The sequence below is a fragment of the Rissa tridactyla genome, chromosome 8 (assembly GCF_028500815.1).
Source record: "Rissa tridactyla isolate bRisTri1 chromosome 8, bRisTri1.patW.cur.20221130, whole genome shotgun sequence".
Classification (NCBI taxonomy): Eukaryota; Metazoa; Chordata; class Aves; order Charadriiformes; family Laridae; genus Rissa; species Rissa tridactyla.
This window is the reverse complement of record NC_071473.1, coordinates 32,047,037-32,072,407: the sequence shown is the minus strand read 5'-3', so window position 1 is coordinate 32,072,407 and position 25,371 is coordinate 32,047,037. Positions and strand designations below refer to the sequence as shown.

The 25,371-nt window shown below is 35.9% G+C and overlaps 1 protein-coding gene across 1 annotated transcript in view; it reads right to left on the bottom strand.

The window, feature by feature from the left end:
- Positions 1-25,371, bottom strand: part of VAV3 (vav guanine nucleotide exchange factor 3) — a 170,930-nt gene that overhangs the window by 25,255 nt on the left and 120,304 nt on the right. The window contains exons 20-21 of the mRNA XM_054211330.1: positions 5,958-6,094; positions 557-622 (exon numbers count right to left, since the gene is read on the bottom strand). Of these exons, the coding sequence (XP_054067305.1) occupies positions 557-622; positions 5,958-6,094 (203 nt within the window). The remainder of the gene's footprint in view (positions 1-556; positions 623-5,957; positions 6,095-25,371) is intronic.

Below are 25,371 nucleotides of genomic sequence, written 5' to 3'. Positions count from 1 at the left end.
TCTTCAGTACATATTATAAAATAATTTTTCTTATTGTTATCCTGAACTTTTCTAGATTGAAAACATCCTTATTTGAAATAAAGGCAGGTAAGAACCTACAGAGAGGAGAAAATTTATCAAGCAGTTCAAAGTTTTATATTAGTTTTACACATTTTTAAACTCACCGCTTATGGTGTAATCCCTCTCTCTAACCCAAAATGACTGGGGAATAGATTAGAATCAAAGCATTCTGACCTTACTGCTGGGGAACGGAAGAAAGTGCATTTTCATATAAAATGTGTTTGTTCTATATTCTGGAAACTCTTTAGACAGTTCAATTTATTAATATTCCCAAAAGTTAAATCTGCTTCTCAAACATGTTTTCTTGACATGTCCTATTTACAGCCGATAACCAAAACTATTAGAATGCTATACTTTAAGCAATATTGAACATACCATGAAAACACAAAGGAACTAGAAACAACATGATTTTTCTAAGGTAATATTAATGAAGTGATGGTATGAACCAGGCAGTTTTTCTGTAAAATGACAAACAGAATTAAACAATTGTACTTACACATGGGCTAGGCTTTACTGCATCACTGGGGAAGAATCCAAGCTCTCCTGTTGTTAGATTTCTGCCCTAGAAAAAAAAAAACCAACAAAATTTTCCATTTTTGAGACATAACAGGATTAATAGTAAATAATAATACAGGCACAGGGATTTAGGACAATAAGAGTATATCAAAGAAGCTAAAATAAAATGCTGCTCTAATAAAGCATCACTCAATAGTTGTGTGGGTTTTGTCTTGTTTTGGTTTTTTTTAGTTCATATAATTAAGTAGTAATTATAGCTGATACACCTGAGCTCTGAGAGATGAGATGCAAGAAGGTGACTCGGAGCCTGAGAGCTGTGATTCCCAGTTCTGTCCATGTCTGCCAGTGTCTGATATCTTCATTAATGTTGTCTGCTTAAAGTTACTTCCTCCTCAGTTGGCATCACTCTAGTGAGAGCTACCACACTGCAACATTACAGACTCCCAAAATGACTACACCACCGTGCAGCGGCAGTTGCAGCACATGAGAAATCACACTAACTCCAATGGGAACGTGGGGCTAATAATCCATCAGCCAATTCAGATACAAAGTTCTATGTTAAGGATTTCCATAAGTGATGCAAAGCCTTAGAAATCAGGTGGGCACAAGAATACTAGCAGAATTAGATTAACTCTCTGTCTATGATATATTCACAACATGTTGTAGATGCGCCCACACAACTGGGAGACCAGCTGCAGAAATGTATCCAGCACAGCCTAAACTGAGCCTTTTATGCAACCCAACTGCTGCCCCAAAGTTGCAGGACCAGCAATTTATTCTGGGCTTCTTAAGGCCAAAAGTGACCTGATCAGCACAGAGCCATGCCTCAGCAGCTCACAATTCACCATAAAGCTCTCCTGAAGAATGTCTCCTCAGCTAGATATAAAAGCAAAATAAGAACACCTCTCTAGAGCTTGTAAACATTTAGCTGTGACCATGCTGACCACATTTTTCAGAGCAGAACAGAGCACATAGCTAAAATTTCTAAGCACAGATACATATAAGGAAGGCATCAAAATGTGTATTTTGGCAAACAAGTGTTTTGATTTGGCAGATTTTTTAAAGGCACATAAATGCCTAACCTCCATTAAATCTAACACACTGTAAACATAATATACTATCAACATTTGGCAATGAGAGTAAGAATGAGTACTTTACAAGCATTGCAATCTTGAAAATTACATTTATTTTTTATTTTTGATGGCATACCTGTAACATAAAAAATTAAAAGGGGAAAAAACGCTTCAGAAAAAGACATGGAATTTCTTTGGGGTTTTAGTTTATTTTGTTTCTGTAACACTAAATGTGTAATTGTACCCTAATACCCCCACACAAAACAGAAATCAGCAATTTCAAACAGGGTGGAGCTGTCCCAGACGTCCCAGTAACCATAACTCTGTCCCAGCTGAAACCAGGACAGTCATGAATGTAACAAGCAGTGAGACAACCCAAGAAAGGCCTTGTGTCCTGAAGACAAGCTTCACATGAAATAACTGTAGACGGCTTTCTTAGTTAAGTAAAAGCAAATCCTTATGCAGAACAGGGCTTCATTTATTACACACTGATGAAAGAACAGGTCAATTTAAAATCCTCTATCGATAATGAGCTCATTGAAATAGTTTGATAATGTCCTTAGGAGACTAGGTGAATTTGTTTACCTTTAGAAATCCTAGCTAAATTCATCAAGGCTTGGTGTCACTATACACAGAACCATGACCTGTTGTCAGATGATGATTTTAAAATTTAAGATCTATCCATCAACTCATTAACAATAGCAAAATTATTATGCCACCATACTTCACTTCTACTAATCATTTTTTTCTACTTTATGTTTCCTAATTGCTTATTGTTTGACGAGTAAGCACTTCCCTTGAATGCTGCCTATAATGGCTTATGGTCGTTATAAAATCAGAAGCAAAGGACTGGACAGAACTAGTTTTAAAATGTTTCTTATGTATATACTATTACATTGTTTTTCTAAATTATTATATTCTATATTAAAATATATATTACGTGTATGTGTCCATACATATTCATATACATAAGGGCCAATGAAGCCCTTCGGTTCATTTCTTTCAATGACAGTCTCAGCAAAACTAGAGGCTGATTCATGACTCTTGTACCTGTTTTAATGAGGGAGAGTTTCTGAAGCCATTTGATGCTTTTGCTCTGTATTTCCACATTGCTGCCTCCTACTTAGCTATGCAATGCCCATTAGCTTCATTGGACATGCACAGAACTAGAACTCCAGAATAGCTAAAATTTATAAATTATCGTGTCCTTCTCCCATTTTCATTTTGTTTACTGCAGTGTGGTGAAGAGAGGAAGGAAAGAGACGAAAAATTACAAAACAAATTGCAAACCAAAAGGAAAAAAAAAAGGGACTTTCAAAAGGCGCTTTTACCCTGCTGCCTCCCCAGTGTTTCAATTTTATATCGTAAGTGTACTTACATATACTTAATGCCTTTTGGCTGTTTGCAGCAGGACCGCTAACTACCAAAGCATTAGAAAGTACATCTGTTTTAGCTATTACTTGATATGGGTTTAATCTGCATCAAAGAAAAGCTGGGTTTGAAAAAGGAAAGAAGAATCAGTCCAGGAAATATCTGTATTCTTTTGGCGTACTTGAGAAACATGACTGCCTGAGGATGGCGGGTAATTGCAGTGCAAACCTGTAGAACTCGAATCACATTATATGATATGGTAGGCATCGCGGCACCCCTGAAAGCCTACCCTCAGGTTAAGCAGGTACCAATTTACTCAAACCAAACTCAGAAGAGGAGAGAAATATTCACATCTATAATAAAAATCTGACTACTTCAAAGCTGCACTACTACAGCTGAAACACTTAGTAGCGCTCGGAGAAGGAGCCTGAAATTTCCATTTAAAATACCACGTTTTCTCCTCTCTCCTCCCCTGCCCCCAGAGCCTCTTCCTTTTCTTATTTCATTCCACAAGTGACCTTAGCTGAGCACGAGCCAGGCAGGCAGCACGGCTCTTCTGGTCTCGCACCTGGGCTGAGCAAAGCAAAGCAAAGCAGTCACGCATAAAGGGACGCATTAGTATCAGCACAAGACCACCCTTCTCTTCATATGCGGCCAGGTGCTTACTGAGAGAGTAAATAACTTGTGACAGTATCAACCCCCTTATATTACACGTTCTCTTTGAAGAAAGCCTAGGTTTGGGATGATACCAGCAAAGAGGCAGAAAGCAAATTCCTGGAATTCAGAAATGCTTATCCCAGCTATCTTCTTGTCTGTGATTGCTCAGTTTGCCTCTCAGAAAAGTGTTTACTGTTTCATAAAGAAAAAAACCCCATACTTCTCCTGTCTTCCAGACTGCATAACAGGTAGATTCATGTGTACACAGTCTTGAATTACTACACAACTTACCACAATAATTGCTATACAATCATTCAAACATTAACTTAGCAGAACTCTAATGTCTCTCAAAACACATTTGATTGCATTTAAGCTATAATTTAAGCATTACTTAGTAACTTGTGCTGTTTATTTGATGGACTGTAAAGAACAAAAAGTTATACTTAAGCCACACATACTTATCTATTACAAGCACTTGAATTTCTACACTGAGCAACTGCTGACTTAAAAATCCATTCTAATATTAGTCTTGCAGGTCAGTTGTAAATTACTCTAAAACGCCTCTTGAATAAAACTTACAGATTTTAATACAAACTGTGCTTTGCAGGTTTTTTTCCTTAATATGTATTTTAAAACGCAGATGTCATTACAAGACAGCTTGTGAGAAAAAAAAAAAAAAAAGTCCTGAATGATGCTAATGGAGATGACAATTTCCATTAAGATTCAAATCTATTATTAAGGCTTCTGGGGAAAAAGGCTCATGCACTTCCCCATTTCTGCTAGTTAAACACAGTGAGATTCTAGCTAAATTCATTAGCATGATAGGTACAAATAACATCTAAGACAAATTCCAGTAGATTGAGTTGACAGATGTATATGAACACAGCAATAGCATCAGTCCCACAAGGTGCCAATAACTCTGGCTTGTACTAAGTGTATTAGTCAGATGATTACCTTCATGCCAGTCCCAAATCAAGAGTGCGCTTAAATGCTTCTCTGGATCAGAACTCAAGGCCTTGCAGAACCAAGCCCTACACATAAAACCACCTAGGCAAAAATCTGCCAAGCAGTGTTTGAAAAAAATTATTTTTAGTGATGTGAAATATCTATTGTTTGCTAAATAACAGGTTTGGAGGGTTGGGGGGAGGGGTGTGTGTTTGTTGGGGTTTTGTTGGGTTTTAGGAAGGGGGGTGTTACAGCTATTTACATGTTTTCAAATAGATTAAACAATTCTCTTGTTTATTACTTCCCCCAGTTAAATGTTGTTCAGGATGATGCAGTGGCATAGGAACAGAATTTACTGATTCAGTCCCGAAGAGTTTGGAGAAGATTCAATCCTAACTGAAGCCAGCAAAAAAAAAAAAAAAAAAAAAAAAAAAAGTATGACCCAACTCATGTTACAGACCAAGCAGTTTTTATAATTATATTCATTAACTTATTATGGCCTCACAGAAAAAAGAAAATCACAAAGGCAAACACAGGAACAACAATTCAAGACAACGACAGATGCTTCCCAGTTGTTGTTCTATTAATATCCTGAAAGTTCTTCTATTTAGCTCTATTTCCATTTATCCAATAATATCAGTTTTACACAGGATTCTAGTATGAACAATTAAAAAAACAATAAAGAAAAATGAGACATGTTTTAATGCATTTATCTTTAAAGTGAATGCCAGATGGCATTTTGAATCTGTTTATAGTTCTCAAGTAAAAAGAAATTGCAGTAACGCTAGTAGTGATGTGAATCATGTGACACTGAATTTTGCTGTCAATAGAATATGCTTTTCCCATGTACATAAGAAACTGTCCTTAACGGACTTGAAAGGTCATCAAGAAGTTTAGGTGTGGTTCTGTTTTGCAGAGCTATTTCTCTCCTCCATAAAACTAATATTCGTAACTGGGTTTCGCCACTATTGCTTGTAGTTCTGCTATGTTAGAGAAGCAGCGACTGAAAATTCACAGGACTTTGCTGTTTATGTTCCAAACATTTTCCTTAACTCCTATAATTTCACTAGAAGGATTGATAGCTACCAATGCCATATTCCTGCAGATTTATTCACTGGGACTTTTGCTCTAAGGCAGCAAGAACAAAGCTTTACACAATATAGGAACTACTGGTTCTTCAAAAGTCAAAATAGTTGTATTAGACATTTATTTTGGGTAAAACACAAAGACATTATTTTGTGGTTCAAAAAGAAAAAAGTTACAAGAGTGGTATATCAATAAGAATTTAATATGTGTGACTAATGGAATATAGCCATTTGCTAAATGATACAATACCTGCCAAAATAAGCTATGTGCATCTCCTCTAATTAGTTCAATAGTGTCTCCAATCTGGATATGCAATGGTGGACCATCTTGTGTTGCTGGCTGTGGTATTCCATTGTAGTTTCGAATTACTTGCATTTTTGGTAAACCTGAACAAACAAACAAAAAAAGAAACAAAGCAAACATAAGTCAGCATATATTTTTAGTTAATGACAACTTGTAAAATCTGAAGGCCACAAAAGCAATCAATCAACAAAGAGACACTGTGTCTTTACTAGGTACCTGACTACGGCACTAAGGCAATGCCTTAGTACAATACTACATACAACCTAATAGAAAAAAACTACTTTGAAGAAACATCTTTGTCCTCCCTTCTTCCTGGGTTAAAGCTGATTTCATGTCTGTGGAGGCTCTTTATTCTAAATGTGCACCCCTAGCTCGGCATAAGGTTCAAATATTAAGATTATCTTTGTAGTTCAAGGCAAAAATTGTGATGAATTAATATTAAAGACACCAATATGGATAATCTCATCAGCTTTAGATCAGTATTACCAAAAAGCCTACTGCTGATGTGAACGTGTCCAAGAGCGTAAGGATGACAACCCTTCTAGGCTTCTCATAATACCTTTTTTTTTTTTTTAAATTTCCAGGTTTTGACAGTATTTTTGGGTACACATAGCAGAGCCTGGATCAATTTCAGCTTTCATTTTCAAGACAAGAATTCTAGTTGCACACTAGTCCTTCCACATCAATACTGGTGCATCTAGACAGCTGATCTAGATTCTAATCTTTTTTACTTCTTTTTTTTTTTTTTTTTTTTTAAAAAGAGAGAAATCCACACAATACATTTTCCACAAAGATTAGTCTCTCTGCCTGTGCAAAGAACTAAATCACTGTTTATAATGACAGTTCCAGAGCCCTACACAAACATGTATCAAATGGTGGGGGCAGGATTTCAGCTAGAAGAGAAAACTGTGGGTAATGTAACTCCACATTCTTATAACTATCACGGCATTTAAAAAAAAAAAAAACCACACACTTAAAGCATTATGGACAGCACTAAAAGAGTGTGCTGTGATATTATAAGAATACTCAAATCAAGTGAAGTACCACCCACTCCATAGTAAACAAACATAGTAAAGACTTAAAAGCTTTTACAAAAGCATTTTTTTTCTACGCTTTATACTGCCAAGGAAAGCATCATTTTAACAGAACAGATCTATTTTTAATTACTCTCCCTCTATCTTTAAATAAAACTTTACATAATAATTGCCCTGGGTTTAACTGCACATGGGATGTTAAAAAAAAATGCTCCAGTTAAATGGGCATATCCATTTATAATCTTAACCAGGAAGGTTTTGGTTAAGTAAGATGTTATAAGAATGTATATTAATAAATAAAAATAAGAGTGAAAGCATGCAAAGTCAAGGCAGCTGGACTGCTATATTTAACCAGTTTCTTGCTGGAGAGTCATTATTAACTTAATTCTAATAACAAAGGATCAGCAGGCCTACAAAAGACCTATTTCTGTTGCAAGATCACTACTGTAATTTCGGTGGTAGGAAATACAAATATTCTCTAAATTTTATGAAACACGAAAGAGACAACCTTCAATAATTACTACTCTCTGTATTTAAGAATAAATACTAATCCAAAGTGCTGACAAAACATTAAGCAAATAATTCCAGTTCTTACGTTACTCAACCCAAACGACACCATAACTTTTACTATTTTTTCAAGTTAAATGGCATACTTAAAATAAGCACCTTAATTATTAGTTAACCATTATTCCACTTAGGTAAATACTAGACTTTGCTTTATTTCTCAATTGAAGGCTGTCACGCTTTCAAATACTGATTCAGCACCAACAAATGTTGCACCTGTGTGGCAAACAGAAGCACTGCTGCATACAAGCATCTACTCAAAGCTGTCAACTTTGTCCTAATGCAAGGAAAGCCCCTCATCACAATACAAATGGTAGCTCTGCAGATGCGATAAACAAACTGCCATCATGCACTCATCTCAGAGACATACTTCGAAGTCAAAACAAATGCGCAGGAAGTTGTTCACGTTATGAAACCTTGTATCAGGTGATTTAGTTTATCACATTTTTCATGTGCAGATACAGTATCCTTAAAACACCACCTTTGTATTGATCTCATCAGAAGATAATCAAGAAATACTTTCATGCATTTTTCAGTGCAAATCCTGGGTTTTTTTTAAATATACTATACTGCTGAAATTATTAATCACAAACACATGTAAAATGACTTATTTCTATTCCACTGATAATTATGATTACTGGCATCTCTGAAAATCAGGCCAAGAGAATGTTGGGGAAAAAAATCGTGCTGCATCAACTAGCAGAATTATTCAAAAGGTAACACAGAACTAATCATATTAAAACATATCATGTCTAGAATAGTTGCGTATAATTCAATATGCTTAATTCTGTAAAATCCTCCAGCAATGTTGATTATAAAATTCCCTTGGCAGATACAATGTTTAAAGATTTGATCTAACACCTCTTGACATCACTAGAAATAATCCTGTTCACTTAAATAGGCTTTTGGGTTAGGGTCTTAGTCTTAACAGAGTTCATTATCTTGCTTCAGATCCCTTCTTAAAACTTCTTTGCCATAATGTCTACAGAAACTGTGACAAGTACCGTGTTGATGTGCTACAGCTGCTCTCTACTATGGTGACCAATAAATGTTATTCTTCTACTGTAATTTTGCTACCTACTTATCCAGTTATCCTTTTATCCAATTGTCATCTTTGGTCTACTTAGGAGTCACTTGTGCTCAGTGGTGTCTCTGTTATGAATACACACTGCCTAGCACAATGTATATGGTCTATCACCAGACCTACGTAAACCAGCACCTGGAATAACAGGGATACGTGGCAAGGATTCCCATACATTGCATCATTGTGATGTCATTAATTACTGTGTTACTTTCATTCGCCCACTTTAGTAATGATACTGTGTGCTAACGTCAAGGCCACTGATCCAAGATGCACATATAAGCAAGGGAAATTATTATTTCCCTTGTGCTAATGTGGGCTAATTATTTAAGCACACATTAGATTTAACTCAGATTCTGAAAAGTACTTTGTACCTCAAAGTACAACAACCGAAGGTAAATTCACTCTCCAACAACAGGAGTGTCTGAGTCACAGAGAATACATTCATTTCAATATCAGCAATACCAGACATGCGTAGACAGCCTGTATTGATCAAAGATATAAAAGCAGTGAATGTGCAACGAATGTGTTTTACTCATTGTACGAAAATATCATCAAAAGGACCTGTCCCTGCTACATGATTTTAAACATTTTTTTAAAAATCAGTTTTTCCAGGAACAAAAGACTTAATAAAATCTTTGAATTAATCAGTCAGAAAGAAGCACATACTATTCTGGAACAGCTATTTTTCCATGTATAAACAGAACTTCCCTTATATCACCATTAAGCATGGAAGAAAGGTTAATAAACTGAGGTAGTGTCAAAGAGCTCCAAACAGAATATTCAACTCTATTTTCACCATACAATTACAGATTTCATAGCAGTAGCTCAGAAACAGTTTAGCAGATTAACATTGAGACAGTGTACATTTAATTGGACAGAATCTGGTCATCCCTTCACCTCCTGACCTATACAAAGTAGACCGGCCTGTGATGGACCAAGTCACACCCATCGTTATCACAGGAAACAGGTTATACAATCTTTCAGCTGTTTAGCAAGTTTATCCTAAAACTAATTTGTTTGTTCCTACTGTTCATTATAGAACTTTATTCTCTGAACATTGAGAATCTTCTACATTCCAGTGTAAATTAGTTCATGGCCAACTTACATCCATCTAGAGGCATCAGTCTGAATAGTTCTTTTCCTTGTCTGCATTTATTTTCATAATGTAGTTATAGAGAGCAATCACATCCCTTTTAACCTTAATTTCCCTAAGTTAAACGAGCCAAGTTCTTTTAGCCTCCTCCCATAACATATCAATTCCTCTGAGTACACCAACTGCTTTATTGAAGTTCAGACAGACAAGACCTAGAATACTGTCATTCTTTATCTTGAAATTTCATTCTTAATTGGCACATGGATTCATCACAAATACACTCATTAAGAATCCTGAGTACTTGTTGGAATATAATAAAACAAACAAGAAAAAGCGGTATGTTACAGAAACCTGAAGTGTAACCATGGATTACTTGTGATAGAAACAGTATAGAAACATTATGCATTAATGACTAAAATGTGAAATATGATAAGCATTAGAGATACTGCCATTGCGATGTACACAGCTGCAGTAATGAGAGTATCTGACAACTACAGAAAACTTCAGGAAACATATCTAGCACAAAAATGTTATTCGTTAATATCTTTAAAAGCAGATAAAATTCCAACACAAAGGACAAGGTCAGGATTTCAGCCATGCGTTATTATAATTAATATTAAAAATCCCATTGGATTCCTTGAGGTCAGATTTCCACATGACTGAAAGCTTTTGTCAGGGAACTTCCTAATTTAAAGATGCAAAACCAGCCTGGCAGCTTCCAACCTTGAAATCAAAAAAGCTAACTGGTTCAGTTATTCCACTAATAAGTAGCTGAAATTTACTTCACTTGAAAACCAGGAAAAACCCCGGATTCCTAGAAAAGTCTTCATAGCCCAGCTCTGGGTCCCAGACATAACACAAACTGATTATGTAACGGTAGCTCATGAGAAAAGCAGAAAGCATGCCGGAGTCAGGGTTTACAAAGTACCATATTTGGCTACATTATAGAAAAAAAAAAACATTTCATAAATCATACCACGCATTTGAGTATCTAATCTCATAGTTATGAGTCAAGGAAGAAGGTTACATTTTAGAATTAACACAGTACATAATAAGTTGTAATACCCATTATATACGAAATTCTGAGAACATAAACCACTTGTATTCCTTACAGCAGCTCTGCATTTATGAACGGCACTGAACGACCCTCAGAGTTCCACGCAGAGATTCAAGAATGCTATTTTTTGCTAACAACATGCATAATGCATGCCCTGTGATGACCTCTATCTGTCAAAATTGATTCCAGCATCTGTTATTTCCAAGCAACACAGAACATGGTTTACGCTTTGGACAGGGATCGTTTCAACATACAGAATAATGACATAGAGTACAGAAGACCACGGTTCAAAGGTGAATTTGTGGATGTACTATATACTATTAGCACAAAGATATAAAACAGCTTTTTCTGCATTAAAGATCCATTCCTAGTTAATATGAGTCTTGAGGGCAGACTTCTTTTTTCTCTAGGGAAAATATAACCCAGTCACCAAATATTTATAACCTGATCCAAAAATCATTAATGTAATAGAAGAAATCCTCCTGACTTCATGAGGCTTTGAATCTAAAACAGAATTTTAGACTATCTGACAAGGCCACATGTTTCCAGAATCTCAACACAATAACATCTGCCTTTCCTATAGGAAATGACATGAAGTCTCATTAATTCTGTCCTTTCTTTCACCAAAAGAGTGGTTTGGGTGTCTGTTTGGACACTCTGAACTTGCTTTAAACTTTTTTGGTTTATATTTTTGCAGCAACAAAAATAGGGAATGCAGCTCTGCTGAGGGACAGATTGACATTTAGTAACTGATAAGCCTTCCATAGCATACACCAGAAGAAATACACCATCTCAAATCTCAGAGTAGGTGCATCTCCAGCCATCTTCACCTTCCAACCAGGAAACAAGGGCCAAGTAACCCAGAGCAGCATCTCATTGTCTCACTGGATTAAATGTTTGAACAGTGACCCACAGTGTCACAAATCATGTTCACATCACAAACTAAAGACACACTGGCAAAGAAGACCTTGCATTTAAATAAAAGTGAAGAAATCCAAAATTAGTATTTACACTACACTAAGTTAGATTGTGAAGGTTTCAGATCAATGAGCATAACTGCAGATAATAAAGTAACAAGGAGTTATGATAAAAAAGAAAGAGGAAAACAGACAGGTTGACAAGGGCAGGAGTGTGAAGAGCAGGTAAACAGTTATACTCACAATCCAAGCATCCACGACCCAAAAAAACATTAGTTTTGCCACCTTTTTTGGCAATATCTTGGTCCAATATTAACATTATTAAAAGGTAGTTAAAGGGAAGCTCTATTCTGAGCATGGACTACATGAAAACAAAGTCCTTTGGCATTCTCTGTACATTCTTCAAATCAGATCTATTTAAAATTCCTGTTCTTAATGATTTTATTTCAGAATTAACAGTAAACTGGAATCTCCTCTCGCATTTATCAATAGAGCTGCTTCTTAACTCCTAATCAGTGTCAGCTGTCTCCACAACCAGTAGAAGTTGATAGCTTTGTATGGTTACTGCCAAAGGCAAAACTTGTCTAGAAGGACTTCTCAGCTAGTGAGGAGACATGAGAAAAGCAACACTACATAATCACTTACAAAAAACCACTTAGGTTCCATTTCTGGGGCTGTCTACTAATGAAACGAAAGAAAAGAGTTGGGTTGGTTTTGTTTGTTTTGTTTTTTTTACTTTTAGACCAAGTATTTATAACACAAATTATAGAACTCACATACATGGAACATGCCAGCACAGTCTTTTTCAAGTGCACTCTTCAGAGTGGCAATGATTTAAATAATTACTATTGGAAAAAATTAATACAATGAATAAGTACATAGACATACCTCAATGAAGATATTTTAATTGAACTTTTAATTCTCCCAGTCTTAAGTCATTATTTTTCTATGTCATCATAATTAGAAGTTCTAAATTTAGATATTGCTTGTAAGTCTTACATTCAAGCAAGATGACTGAAATGCCAACAGTGCTTACAAAGCAGCTTTGAATATTTCACTTGTTTGCCTTCTCTTTATCTGTTTTGTCTGAGTTACTTTTCTAATAGTCTAATATTTTTCATATGACTAACCACAACCCCTGAGTTTGCTGCTTGACTCAATTTTAAGTCAAAAAACTTCAGAAGGCTGATTATTAAAACATTTAACAATTACCATGAGTCTTACTCAACTAACTGTTTAAGCTTCTGCTTATAAAGGTACGTAAGTAGAGCAGCCCTGACAGGGCTTGCTTTCATAAACAGAGAACTCATAAGCAACTGGGGGTGGGGGGCAGCAAAAATCTTCACTATCTCATAATTCAGATGACAAATTTGTAATGCAGTCCAAACCACATCTGCTAAATATTCATATTTCTCTTCCAGTTCCACAGAAACAGGAGATTTTAAAACTGTCATCCTACAGGACAACTACAACAGAAATTTTTTTTTTTTTTTTACAGTCCTAGCCCTGCTTTCTGCAATTGTCCTCCCTCAATTGTTCCTACCATTGTACCTCCTTAAAACCCTTCTTGAAGCAGCGTTCAGGGTTCCCTCAAGTCCTTTACTACCTGTCAAATCTTCTATAATTATTCAAAGATTCAATTTTTCCACCATTTCTCTTTAATACTGCATATATAAGCTGTATTCTTGGCAGAGACCTCTGCAAAAATGGTCAACCATCAACCAAAATGAAGATGTGGGGGAGGAAAAAAATCTGTCTAACAGTCTGATCAACAACTTGTTATCAGAAACAGAAAAACACCACAACTCAGGAAGTCCTTTTGCTTCTTGGGGTTTTGTAGACCTGATCATTAGCAAAAAGCCTCCTGATAAGTAGATGAATCCCCATTTTCCAGATAAGATCCACACAAAACTTGGAACTACATTGTAGATCATAGCAGGAGTTCACTACAAGGGAAATAAACAAGTCTGGCTATGTTATTCAATTTACATGTTTACATTTTTGAAATTGTGTGATTTCTGAAATATTTCTACACAGATTTTTTTTTTTTACATTAGTTTCTTTTGCTTAAAGAATGATGCAAAGATAAACAGACATCTTCCCCTGCTCTGAACATCAGGATTTGACTTAGCTCATATGTTTTTTTCAGCAAAGACATCTGAAGATAACTCTCTCTTTATGCTTAGTGACAATATGAGCAGCATTAGTAAAATCAGCAGGACAGGAACATGGGCACTGACTGAGGTGGACTGTCCCCTCTCAGTAGCAGCTTTAAGTTTTCAGGTCTTCCAAGTCAAGGCCAAACTTAACGCATAACTTAGTGCTCCTAGAAATACAGTTAGCATTTATTTTGATTAGAAATAAGCAACTTAGTTAAGAAAATTCAAAATCCAAACTGAAGTTTCAGAATTGAATTTTTTATTTAGAAAAATAACTCCAACAGAAGGCATTTTCTTACTTAACTCCTAAGCAGGGACATTTGGCACATCATGACATTCATTTTAAGGAATCTGGAAGCTTGCCTCTGTGCAAGAAAAAACAGGCGCTGCAGAAATGCTTCTGAACAGCCATGTTTTTGAAATTAAGACGAGAAAGCCAGAAGAGCTGCCTTTTGGGAAAGGAATGAACCTATCATTATTTAGATGGCTGACGACCATTTGTCTCTCATGCCCTTAAGGGTGGTTCTGCTCACAACTCTCACAGATTCACTCCTCAGGTTTAAATTTCTTTTTTGTTTCTCAAAACAGAACAGAAGGAAAAGGAACTGTGAAGGTTTTAGGAAGTCAGGGACAAAATGTTACAACAGAGCAAAAGCAATCTGAAAATTATTTACCCTGCAGAAATAATCTACTGACATGCAAACGCCAACCCATTCCTGTTTGCACAACAAACATTTTCAGAAGCTGTCCTAGGCATCATTCAAACACTGTCTTCTCTTAAAAATACATACATTTGGTTTTGTACATCCATATCTAACTGCAGCAATAAAGGAATGCATTTTCAGAAAGCCAAGTACCAAGTACTAGAAAGACCAAATACCACTAGCTCCAGCTGCACTTGTCAAATCTTTTTTAAATATTTTTTTTAAGCTTGACACAGGAACTTTAGTGCATTAATTTAGAAAACCTGGACATGCCCTACATGCATAACTGTGGATTGCAAATGCAAGAAAGGATGTTTAAAATGATAGAAATCTCATGTGCAATTCCAACACCATGTCTTATTATTTATACTCAAAACCAGGTACTTGGCATTTAAAACTTTGATGTCTGCAGCTTGTCCTCTCTCAAAAAAGAGGGCTGCACTGAAAGAAAGTGGAAGAGAGCTAGGAAGGCCACAGACTTTATAATGGTCATAGCCATACACGTTTTGTGATAAATCAGAGTAAGAATTATTTTTCTTTCACTTACAGACCTTGGTTTCCCTTTCATAGCACATCTTCCTCCAAACAAGTGTTAACAACAAGCTCTTGCTTTGTACAATTTTAACTTCAAATACTTATTCAGGCAACTAGTCCTTACTTGCAGTGACACAGACAGCTATCTTTGTGAGAGTAAGGGATTTTGGAATCGTCTAGATTGAGAAGAATCTCAGCACTTTGAACAAATGTTACAAATGGCTGAGTGCTAAATGTCTGATTATGTGAATAAACAATAAAGAATAATCAGGTTTCAAAAATACAGTTTTCATTTGTTTTGACAAAGTAATGAAACTTCATCATTTCAATGCAGTCTAGTAGGTGAATTGGGGATATAAATTTTAAAAATACTGTTGCCTCAAAACTACGAAGCTTCGTTATTTTCTTTAAAATTGAGCAAATTAGAGTTTTGGCATATGAATTAAGAAGTATGGTACACAAGGTGCTGCTTTTTATAAAAGCACAAAGTATGAAAATTAACCAGTGTTAATGATCACATCTTTTAATGTGGTGCCATAGACAGACATGGCATTCTAAAATGTGTATTTGTTCAAACAAGTACCTGCCCTGAGGAGCTAACAACTTACATTGGGCAGATACTATAGATGAGCTATGAAGGTGTGACCAGACAGTAGTAGATCATATGCAGCAAAAGGCTCTGAAAAACAGGGACAAATCTTGGAAGATAAAAATCCAATATTCCACAGAAGTAATTACTTTGAGCTATATTTTTAATACTTAATTTAATACTTCATACCTTCTGCCTGCCCTGGGATGATTCTGCAGCAAGCAGCCAGAGGAAAAAGGCTTGAGAACAAGAGCCCCACTTTGGAAACTGAATTTAATACTGTGAAACGTCATGAATGTTCTACAGGACCTAGGCATTTTTCTCTTGTTGAGTGTTCACAGACTGAATAATTTTGAAAACAGCTTGGTAAATTAAATATAAACAAACATAAACTTTGTCCTTTCTAAAAAATAAATATACTGCAGTAAGAATATGATAGTCAAATCTCACCTGCAGCGTGCCTGAAAGCACAGAGGCAGACCTACCTTTCAACAAGTCTGTTCAGCACAAACAGAATTAGTCATCCTGCTGACTACACTGCACACTGCAGTGTGCAGATATTGTACACCCAAATAATAATCATGGACAGCAAGACGGTAACTGTGCACAATATAACCCATGAAAATGCACACCTACGCCACCTAGAATCTTTCACAGGTCTCAAACAAAATTTAAAAGCATAACATGCTTTAATCAACAAACACTGCAAAAAATGAAAAATAAATAATCTTTCATGCAATTTTTTTTGTATTCAGTATTGACTGATAGCATCTGCATCTATGATAAAAGATCTTGCTCTCCATTTCTGCTACTTAAATAAATTCTCTGGCAAGAAAGGTATTTTAAATTATTACATAACACGACGGGGAAGTGGCTGATGGCTGGCAAAGTGGGCAGGTTCCAGCATATTACAGAATAATCTTGCCTGCACGCACCCTCTTCGTAATGCTACATAATCCTTCAGCTTTTTAAGTTAAACACGCTTGTGATCTTCTTTGAGCAATTTTTCTTTCCCATGGCCTCTACCTTGATTATGGCAGATACCTCTTTTACTTCTTAAGTGACATTTCTTAACCTACGTACAAGAAAATTTCAGGCTGATATAGACCTTCTTTGCCTGGAAGCATCTGTAGATGAACGTTGCCAAGAATTACGGCAGTATATTAAGCAATGAGAAGACATTGTTGCTTTGGCTGAAACAAGCCTGCTTTCAAAAAGTATGCCTACTGATTTCTGGTTTGTATAGGTTACAGCAAATAACTTATTTTCTTTGGGAAAAGAGAACAAAACTCGCCTTTATTACAGAATATTTGCGTTATAAAAGTAAAAAAGGATGAGTATGTATTTCACTGTTACTGCAACGTAGTTAAAATCGTTTATGCCTACATAATGTATACGTGTGATTCTGCTTTTATGCTGCATACTTTGCACATTTGAAGCACTGGCAATCTGAAAATAACTTCTGGGAAATCCAAAAGGCATAGTATTTTGTGATACCTCCAGCTTTTCCATGAATTCGTAGTATCCATTCAGACCACATTTTAAGTATTTACTGAGTATAAAAACATATATATCTTACATATCTGATCTGTCTTCATTTAGAAGTTACCCCTTCTTTTCTAGCAGGACTGGCATATCAAAAATTATGTATGACTGACACACTAAAGTTTCTTTAGTGCATCAAAGAAAAATACTTTAAATTTTTAGTACAAATTTTAAAAAAATTTACAAAATTAAACAGCTTAATTTTCTATGTTTATATATAAGTCCTTAGCGTGAAGATGGATCACGACATGAATAAATCACAAGCAGTAAAACGGTGTTGTTTTAAAGATAAAAGTGAAAACATACAATAGAATCTTCCATGGTCACTTGATCCTTCTTGCAAAATCAGGAGGTTATTGGTAAATTATCATAGGCAATAAAGATGGGAATCAAGTCTAGTCCCCTGTCAAGATGTCAGTCCCACCACAATAATCAGGCTCCATCATAAAACCTTTTTGTTTCTTTCTCTTCCCCCAAGAAAAGCCTCATATATTCACCTTCCCAATAGTGAAGGTTCTCCTTCTATATTTTGTTTCCAGTCTGAATGTGGATTATATACGCCAGCAAAGGGTGGGTAATTTGTTAGGACACAAACCATACCTGAAAGCAATACAGGATATGGGTTGATGTTCCGTCTAAGCCAGCAGGAGCGTATTCTACCTCAGCCCCACTATAACCGTGCAGCCTCAGGACTGAGCTGGTTCAGCAACCCAATCGGAAAGAAAATCACTTATTTCCCCATTGCTGCTGCCACCACCACCGCCTCCCATGACCGGTTTTCCATTACCTCATTGAAGTGACTTAGCCCTGTGACCGGATGATCATTAGATTCAAAAGAAAGGGCAGTTCGGGAACACCTGGGTGGGAAAAATCACCAGACCTTGTGGCAACAGCATGTAGTTACATCAAAGACTCACCAGAGATTAAACTGACACCAGCAGAACACTCAGAGTTGGTTCTTTCTCCCAAAAATACTGCCCTGACAAAGAATACCCTTTACGCATTTAAATCCCAGCATCACCTCTTTTAGCTTAGTTGATCATTTGATGTTTCTCAGACACCTGAGCCATGTGCAGAGCAATGTATAATTACAGGTTTTAAATCAATACCATCAGAAATGGAAAAAAACCAAAACCAGCACACAATACACAAGAACAGTCACAGATTTAAGTCTCCATCATTAAGTGTCATACTTTTTTCCTTTTGAGTCTTTCTCCTTATTTATCCTCTCTTCTACCCACAATCAAGCAAAAAAGGGTGAGGGGGAAAACTACAGGGCAACCTTCTAGGGTCTCACAGGAGAAAAAAAACCCAAAACATTGAAACTGCAGAAGATGTAGTGGCATTAAGTGAATTCCACTGTACTAAAATGATCACCACAAGTTGCAAGAAGACCGCTACTGCAAGGGGTGAGATGTTATTATGGAAGGAAAGCTATAATCCATACATGCAGCTTTTGTTGTTGTATCCTATTTCATGTGATTTGTTGCTGTCAAATCCAATTAAGGAAAAAGCATCCAAGAACAGTAAACGTGCTGCTTTATCATCTAAACTAAAAGACATAGTGCCTCATGCTCTTCTCCTCTCCCTGCATCTCCTGGTTAGAGGGTTAAAGAATAACCTCTAAGGTTAGTGGAACTAAGGCACATTTTCAAGGTATCAGATAATGAAGTTACTATTTAATTCCCTGTTACGCGCTAAAGCTTAAGAAATGCGAGTTATAAAAAATACAAGACTGAACATGTCTTCTATTTACCTGCAGGTCAGCAAAAGCAGCAATGAGGGCTGAACTCAAGTGCTTTCTCTGAATCCCTTCTAAAGGTACCTCACCTTTTTTCCTGGATAAACCACGTCAAAGGGTTAAAACAACTGGGTTGAATTAATTGATTCTACTGAAAAATCAACCAGATCAATTTTTATACTGTCACTACCTGGAAAGACTAAATACTTAGTAAATTGAAATATGAAGTTGATGAGTTGTTGAATTGTGATCTGCAAAGTATTTCTTAAAACAGCCTCAGTACCAGAGAAATAGGAAGTTAACTGTGAAAGCCATGTTTTAAAGCAACTCAGTTGAAATGAGTAGATCTCCCAACACAGATATCTGATATTTGTACGAGGCAGATGGGTAAAGCCTACTATAAAAACAGAGCTTACCAATATATGGATTAATATAAAGACTAAAAATACTTTTTAAAGGAAAATTGGGGACATTAGAGTCCTTTGAAGTAGACAATGAACACGAGGATCAAAATTATATATTAATAAGGATGAGAAAAATAACTATAAATGAGAAAAATAACCTCACAATGAGGTTCTCATCCAGTTTTCACAATATGAGAGGCAAAGCTCCCCCATGATAAAGCAGCAGCAAAAGAACAGGAAGTGAAAGACTAAAATAGTAATATTTTTTTCAAATAGAGGTGGTTTCTAAAAGGGTCAGAGGAATCCAGAATTCCAATCAGAATTCCAGGGGAATCCACACTTAGACTTCAGTTGTTCAAAAAAATTAATAAGCACTATTGAAATGAGAGTAAAAGCGAATTAAGTCTTGTAGAAGGTGCAAAATTGTTTCTTTAAAAAGAACATTACTTGCAAAGAACTGAAGGAAGATTTCATGATCTGAAGTGCCTGTACAATAGGATTACTTATCACAGAGTAACTCGGACTGGAGGAACCCTTGGAGGTCATTTGGTCATAACTTTATGTAAGATGTAACTTAATAAATACAAAGAAACACGTGGGTTGAATATTCATACATGATTATGGACTCTAAAAGAGCTACAATCATGCAGACAATAGATTTCAGAGTAATTGCTAAGTACTTTTTAAAATCAGTTCTTTAAGATCGTAACCTAATTCTGCTGTGTACCAATGCTAAGAAATGTCTTGCAGCAGACCACAGAACTAGAAACATCAACTACGCTTGGACCTAGAATTATGCAGACAAGCAAACAGGATGGTCAGGCGTACAGAAAAGCTTCTGTATCAGAATTAAGCAGACAATGGCTCTTGAGGCTAGAAGAGAGATAACTGGAGGGCATGTGCACACAACGAATTATGAAAGTAACAGTTAAAGGATGTTGTGAACACCAAGACTTCAGATTGGCTCAAAAAGTGGTAAAGAAAATATGTGGAAGAAAAATTAAGAGCTAAGAAACAAAAACACATGGTATTGGGGGAAGTACCACAACATCTCACCCCATATTCTATCCTTAAGCATGCATTTAATTGACTACTGTTGAAGACAGGATCCTGGGCTAGATTGGCCTGCAGCCTAACTCAGCCTCATTGTTCTCGTCTCTGGGAAGCTCAAAGAGGTGAGCAGATTTAAAAACTCTCCTGAAAAGCAGCATCAGTTTCTCAGGCTCTTGCCTCTGGCCCCTTCCACCAAGCTGTAAGACCTTCCTCAGGCAGAAGGCAGAGGCAGTTCTGGGAGCTTCTCTTCTGTGAATTTTCAGCAGTCTTTTTTCTCCCATGGGATGGTTACATTCAGTTTTACAACGTTTCCCAAATTCTTTGTGTGAGAATTACTTTGAAGTAGTGATCAAATACTGATTTAGTTAAATGAGTGCGCCACAAAAAAAGAAACCATATGCTTTAGAGCACTGTTAAAATTCAGTAACTTTTGACTATTTTTAATCATTCATTGCCTTATTATCTTTGTTTTGCCTTCTGAGAATGACAGTACCCTGAAGATTAAAATCAGATATGAAAATAGATGAGTAAATGTAATACTCCTTTTGAAGATGAATAAGAGATTTTTAAGTCCCAATAAAATTTAGCAAAATATTATGCAGTTCCCTTATACTTGCCACGGTAACTAAAGGCAACTTTGGGCTGTATGATTTCTGCACATGCCTTTTTTTTTTTTTTTAAATAGTGCTGTACTATTTTTTTGTGTGTAAAATGCAAAACTTTTTTTTTGTTTTATTGTATGCCCATTTTACCCACTTTTACCTTAATCTTTTCCTTCTTTGTGCCTGCCAACTCCCTTGTAGTTACCTGTAAACACTGATGTTTTGCTTAGAATAGTTCATGTTGAGAGTTTTTATGCAGAAAAAGAGAAAGATACTGTAGGATTTTTAACCCACCTCGCCTTAAAAGTTATTCTAATACATGCTGAGCATGTATTAAAACACCACTATTTCTCTAAGAGAAAAATAAAATGTTAGTTGCTCAAGATATAGAGACAGTCCCAAAAACATATCCAATAAGACAAAAGAGCCTAAATTACTCAACTACAAACTAATCTTGCAATCCAACCAGACAAGGATGAAAGAGTTTGACAAAATAAATATATTTCACCCTTTGGCATCTGGGTCTTCTGATGTTTAATTAAAAGAAAAGGCTAAAGGCTACGTTCCTCTCTGAATGTTAGCTCACTGCTGAGATGCCAAAGGGACAGGCACCTTTCAAAATACCTCTCCCCAACAGGAATGTAAAAATAATTTTAATTTAAAATATAACAACCCAAATAAAAATCATTAAACTGCATTTGAAATGCTTCATTGGAAGACAAAACTCTGCTTTGCCTTCCAGAAATGCATTAGTGGAAAATTTCTTGGTGCAAAACATTAGACATGTTCTTTCTTGTATCACAACAAAGATGAATTCGTTATTTTGGAAAGCAACAATAGCTCAGCACACAGCATTAGCGCTACAGTGAAAAACAGCAAAGATCTTGAATGTAATATGTATTTTTAATAAATATGTGAGATCGAATCAATTTGATCTCACATATTATCACACAATTCAGTGTATCTGAATTCACTGTTGCTGAGGTCCACTTGGACGAAGCTGTTCCACTAACTGCTCCTAAGAACGTGGTGATCACAAAGAAATTCGCTGACTCTGGTCTCAAACCCCAACACTGCCCCAGACACATGATGTAAAACATGTCAAAACACATCTATCAATACTAAGAGCTGGTCAGTTTACAGCTGCAATCTGAGTCCTTGAAGGACTCCAGAACATTCAGAATTATTATATGGCACATCAGTAAGCAGTACTGCCTCTGTCCTGCTTCCTTCTGAGCAAGCGTGCCCCTAGCTGTCTGGTTAAACCAGTTCTTCCCCACGATTCACCTGGTTCACACAGATTCCTAGAGACATGTGCTGCATACTTCATATGCAACTTGATCAAAGCATTTAGATGCTGTGTGGGGAAAGAAAAAGCATCCATAACCCAATAAAACCCCCCAAAATTTAAGCATATATGTTACATGTATAATCAAAGCTCATTTTTGGTTCTGTAGCTTAATACATCACCATGTAGAGAAGTCTTTAGCTACTTAGAAAATATAACGCTCCACAAACACTACAAAACTATCTCTAGGGAAAACACACAAAACTATATATACTTTGTTATGACTGTTAATTATTAGACACACTTTACTTCCAAGAGAAGTAGACGTTTGAGTTCCTTCAAGTCTCTAAAATAATAATTTCTCTCTTTTTTCTTTTTTCTTTTTTTTTTTAAGACATATAGGCTGCATTTTTTTAAGCCATGGGTTGCTTTTTTTAATCTCTGATAGGAAACTGCAAAAACTAAATCAAAAGGACATAAACAAGCAAGTCATTCTGCTTAGCCTGCATGCAGCACATCTCCAAGTCTCTAGGCTCCTACTCAGTTCCAGGATGCAATGGATGTTTTACTACTATGAACCTTATTAGGTTATCCCATACCAGTAAGCAGTGGGAAAGACCTCATGCTTGTCAAACAACGAACTCTTTGCTAGTCCTGTGAAACATTTCTCTTTCCTCCAGTGTTCCTTCAGGCTTTCCCCAATTTAATTTAGAGCCCGCTGCTCCTTCATGTATACTTTCATTTTGACCAGCCATTAAAAACCATGGTTATGCTCAATGTAAACAGTATCTAAAGCTGAAAAGAATGTCTGATGGATACTCTAGTACTTCAGTCCATGCTGTCACATCAACTCCTCCATCAGCTTTTCACAGATATTTAACCAAGAAAGAAATAATCCTGTGGGACTCTGAGCAAGGTCCCAAGGGAAGACGCAGAAACAGAAATGGCCTGTAATGGTATGCTCTACTCAGTCTGAAAGGAAAGACAGGAACTATTAAAAAGGGATCGCTATTCACTCCTACATTTTATTGACAGGAAAAATAATTAAGTAACATTACTGAATGTCTCAGAAAAAAAAAACACCTATCAATGTATTTCTTGATTCTATACACAGAAACTCCTTTACTAACGGAAAAAAATGCTACTTTGGTCTAATCCATCTTGATGAAGACAGTCATAGTGAGGAGATACTATTAGGGACGTCAGTCAGCTCCTGACTTCCCATGAGAAAACTAAAGACTGGGGGCTTGCTTACTGGCTTTTAATTTTTGGTAGACCTTCTTCTGTGGCTTAAACCCAAGATAAATTCTTATTTTCAACAATGATATCGACAGCCAGTTAGTACTGGACCACCAGAAATTCAGCCAGAATCACAGGTAGCTGCGCCCATTGCTGAAACAGAGAAATGAATTTCTGAATACCAGTTTTTCAGCACTGGGCTTCATGTTGTAGAAGGTTATCTTTTTTTATCCAGGAAAATGGGTATTTTCTATACTGGGCTGAATGAGAAAGAAAACTGTCAATCGGGACTACCAAGGACTTGCTCGGATAGTTCGTAAGACAAAAAGAATGAGAGACATGCTTCAAATTCTCACTCAAACAGAGCAGTGTTATGTATAACAACTACATGTTTGGCAAAGAATTATCTGCAGGTTAGGATATCCCAGTATTTGAATTTGAGCCAGATTTTGCTTTTGGCTGGGCATATGGTTGGAGTGGCACTGAAATGGAAATCAGAGTTAGAATTGCATATCATAGAGTTCACTGTGTCAGAATTTTTTTTTTAAATATCTCACAGTCTAATATACGTCACTCTTAACTGCTAATATTATGCTATCCCCTAACTTTTACTGTGAATACGAGACGCAATCATTACCACTATACACAAATATCTGAATATTGTTTCACTGCTTAGTAATCAAACCCATATAACAATGACACAACCTAGTTAAAAGACTCCACAATCCAATTTCAACAAAATATGAAGCACACAGTAGCTCATTTCCCACAATGTCTAATTAAATAAATATATCTCAAATACTGTACTTCTCTCTGCACTTTTTTTTTTTTTTAAAACATGTATACTTCAGGCCATAAACCCAGTTATCCTCTTCAGACCCTTTTCTTTATAATCTGTTTATAATCCTATATTACAGGATTGCTTCACAAAGCAAGTATGGACCGGGCACCAGCCCGAAATACAAGTATCTCTTTTTAAAATTACTGCTTGAACTTTGAACTCCCAGGCTGAAAAATAGCTTTGCCCAAGCTACTGCATTGCATACATTACCTGTTAATATTGTGTGTCCCTCAAAAAAACACCAGTCAATGTTTTACTTTCTTTGAAGGGAAAGAACTGTTGGTTCTGTGTCTCAGTTTAGAACTAAGGTTTTCTAAGATTTAATCCATGTTTATAAAGAAATCAGCTATTTAAGAAGTCAGAATATGCTCAGTGACATTCTTTGACAGATCAGATTTTGAGTTTAATCTGCAATGAATCTTGAATATAGGGTTTCTCGTGTTCTATTTTTACCAAGTTTATCCTTTTGATATGAAATATACTTTCACACTTTTAGAGATTAAAGTTCCAATGTTTATATTAGCAGAAGTATTTAGGGTAAAACTAGTTTTAAAAACATCAGGCTGTGAATCTACCACATTTAGACTCTTTATGACGTTAAAAAAATAAAAATATAGCAAACATACACTGTATTATTCCAATAGGTGTGAAAGAGAAGGAAAATAATTTTTATTCTTATTAAAATACATACAAAATTATTTCTATTTAAAAAAATCAATCAGATTATATCTGATATATCTTATATATTCTCAAGAAAACAGACAAAGCCTTAATTTATGCTTACAAATATACATATGAATGGTCCATTTGTCATTTAAGTCTGTAGTGCATATCACATGCTTAAAATTAAACACATGCACAAAAGTTTGCATGACATTCCTTACACAAGGAAAAAATGTTATATAATTACAA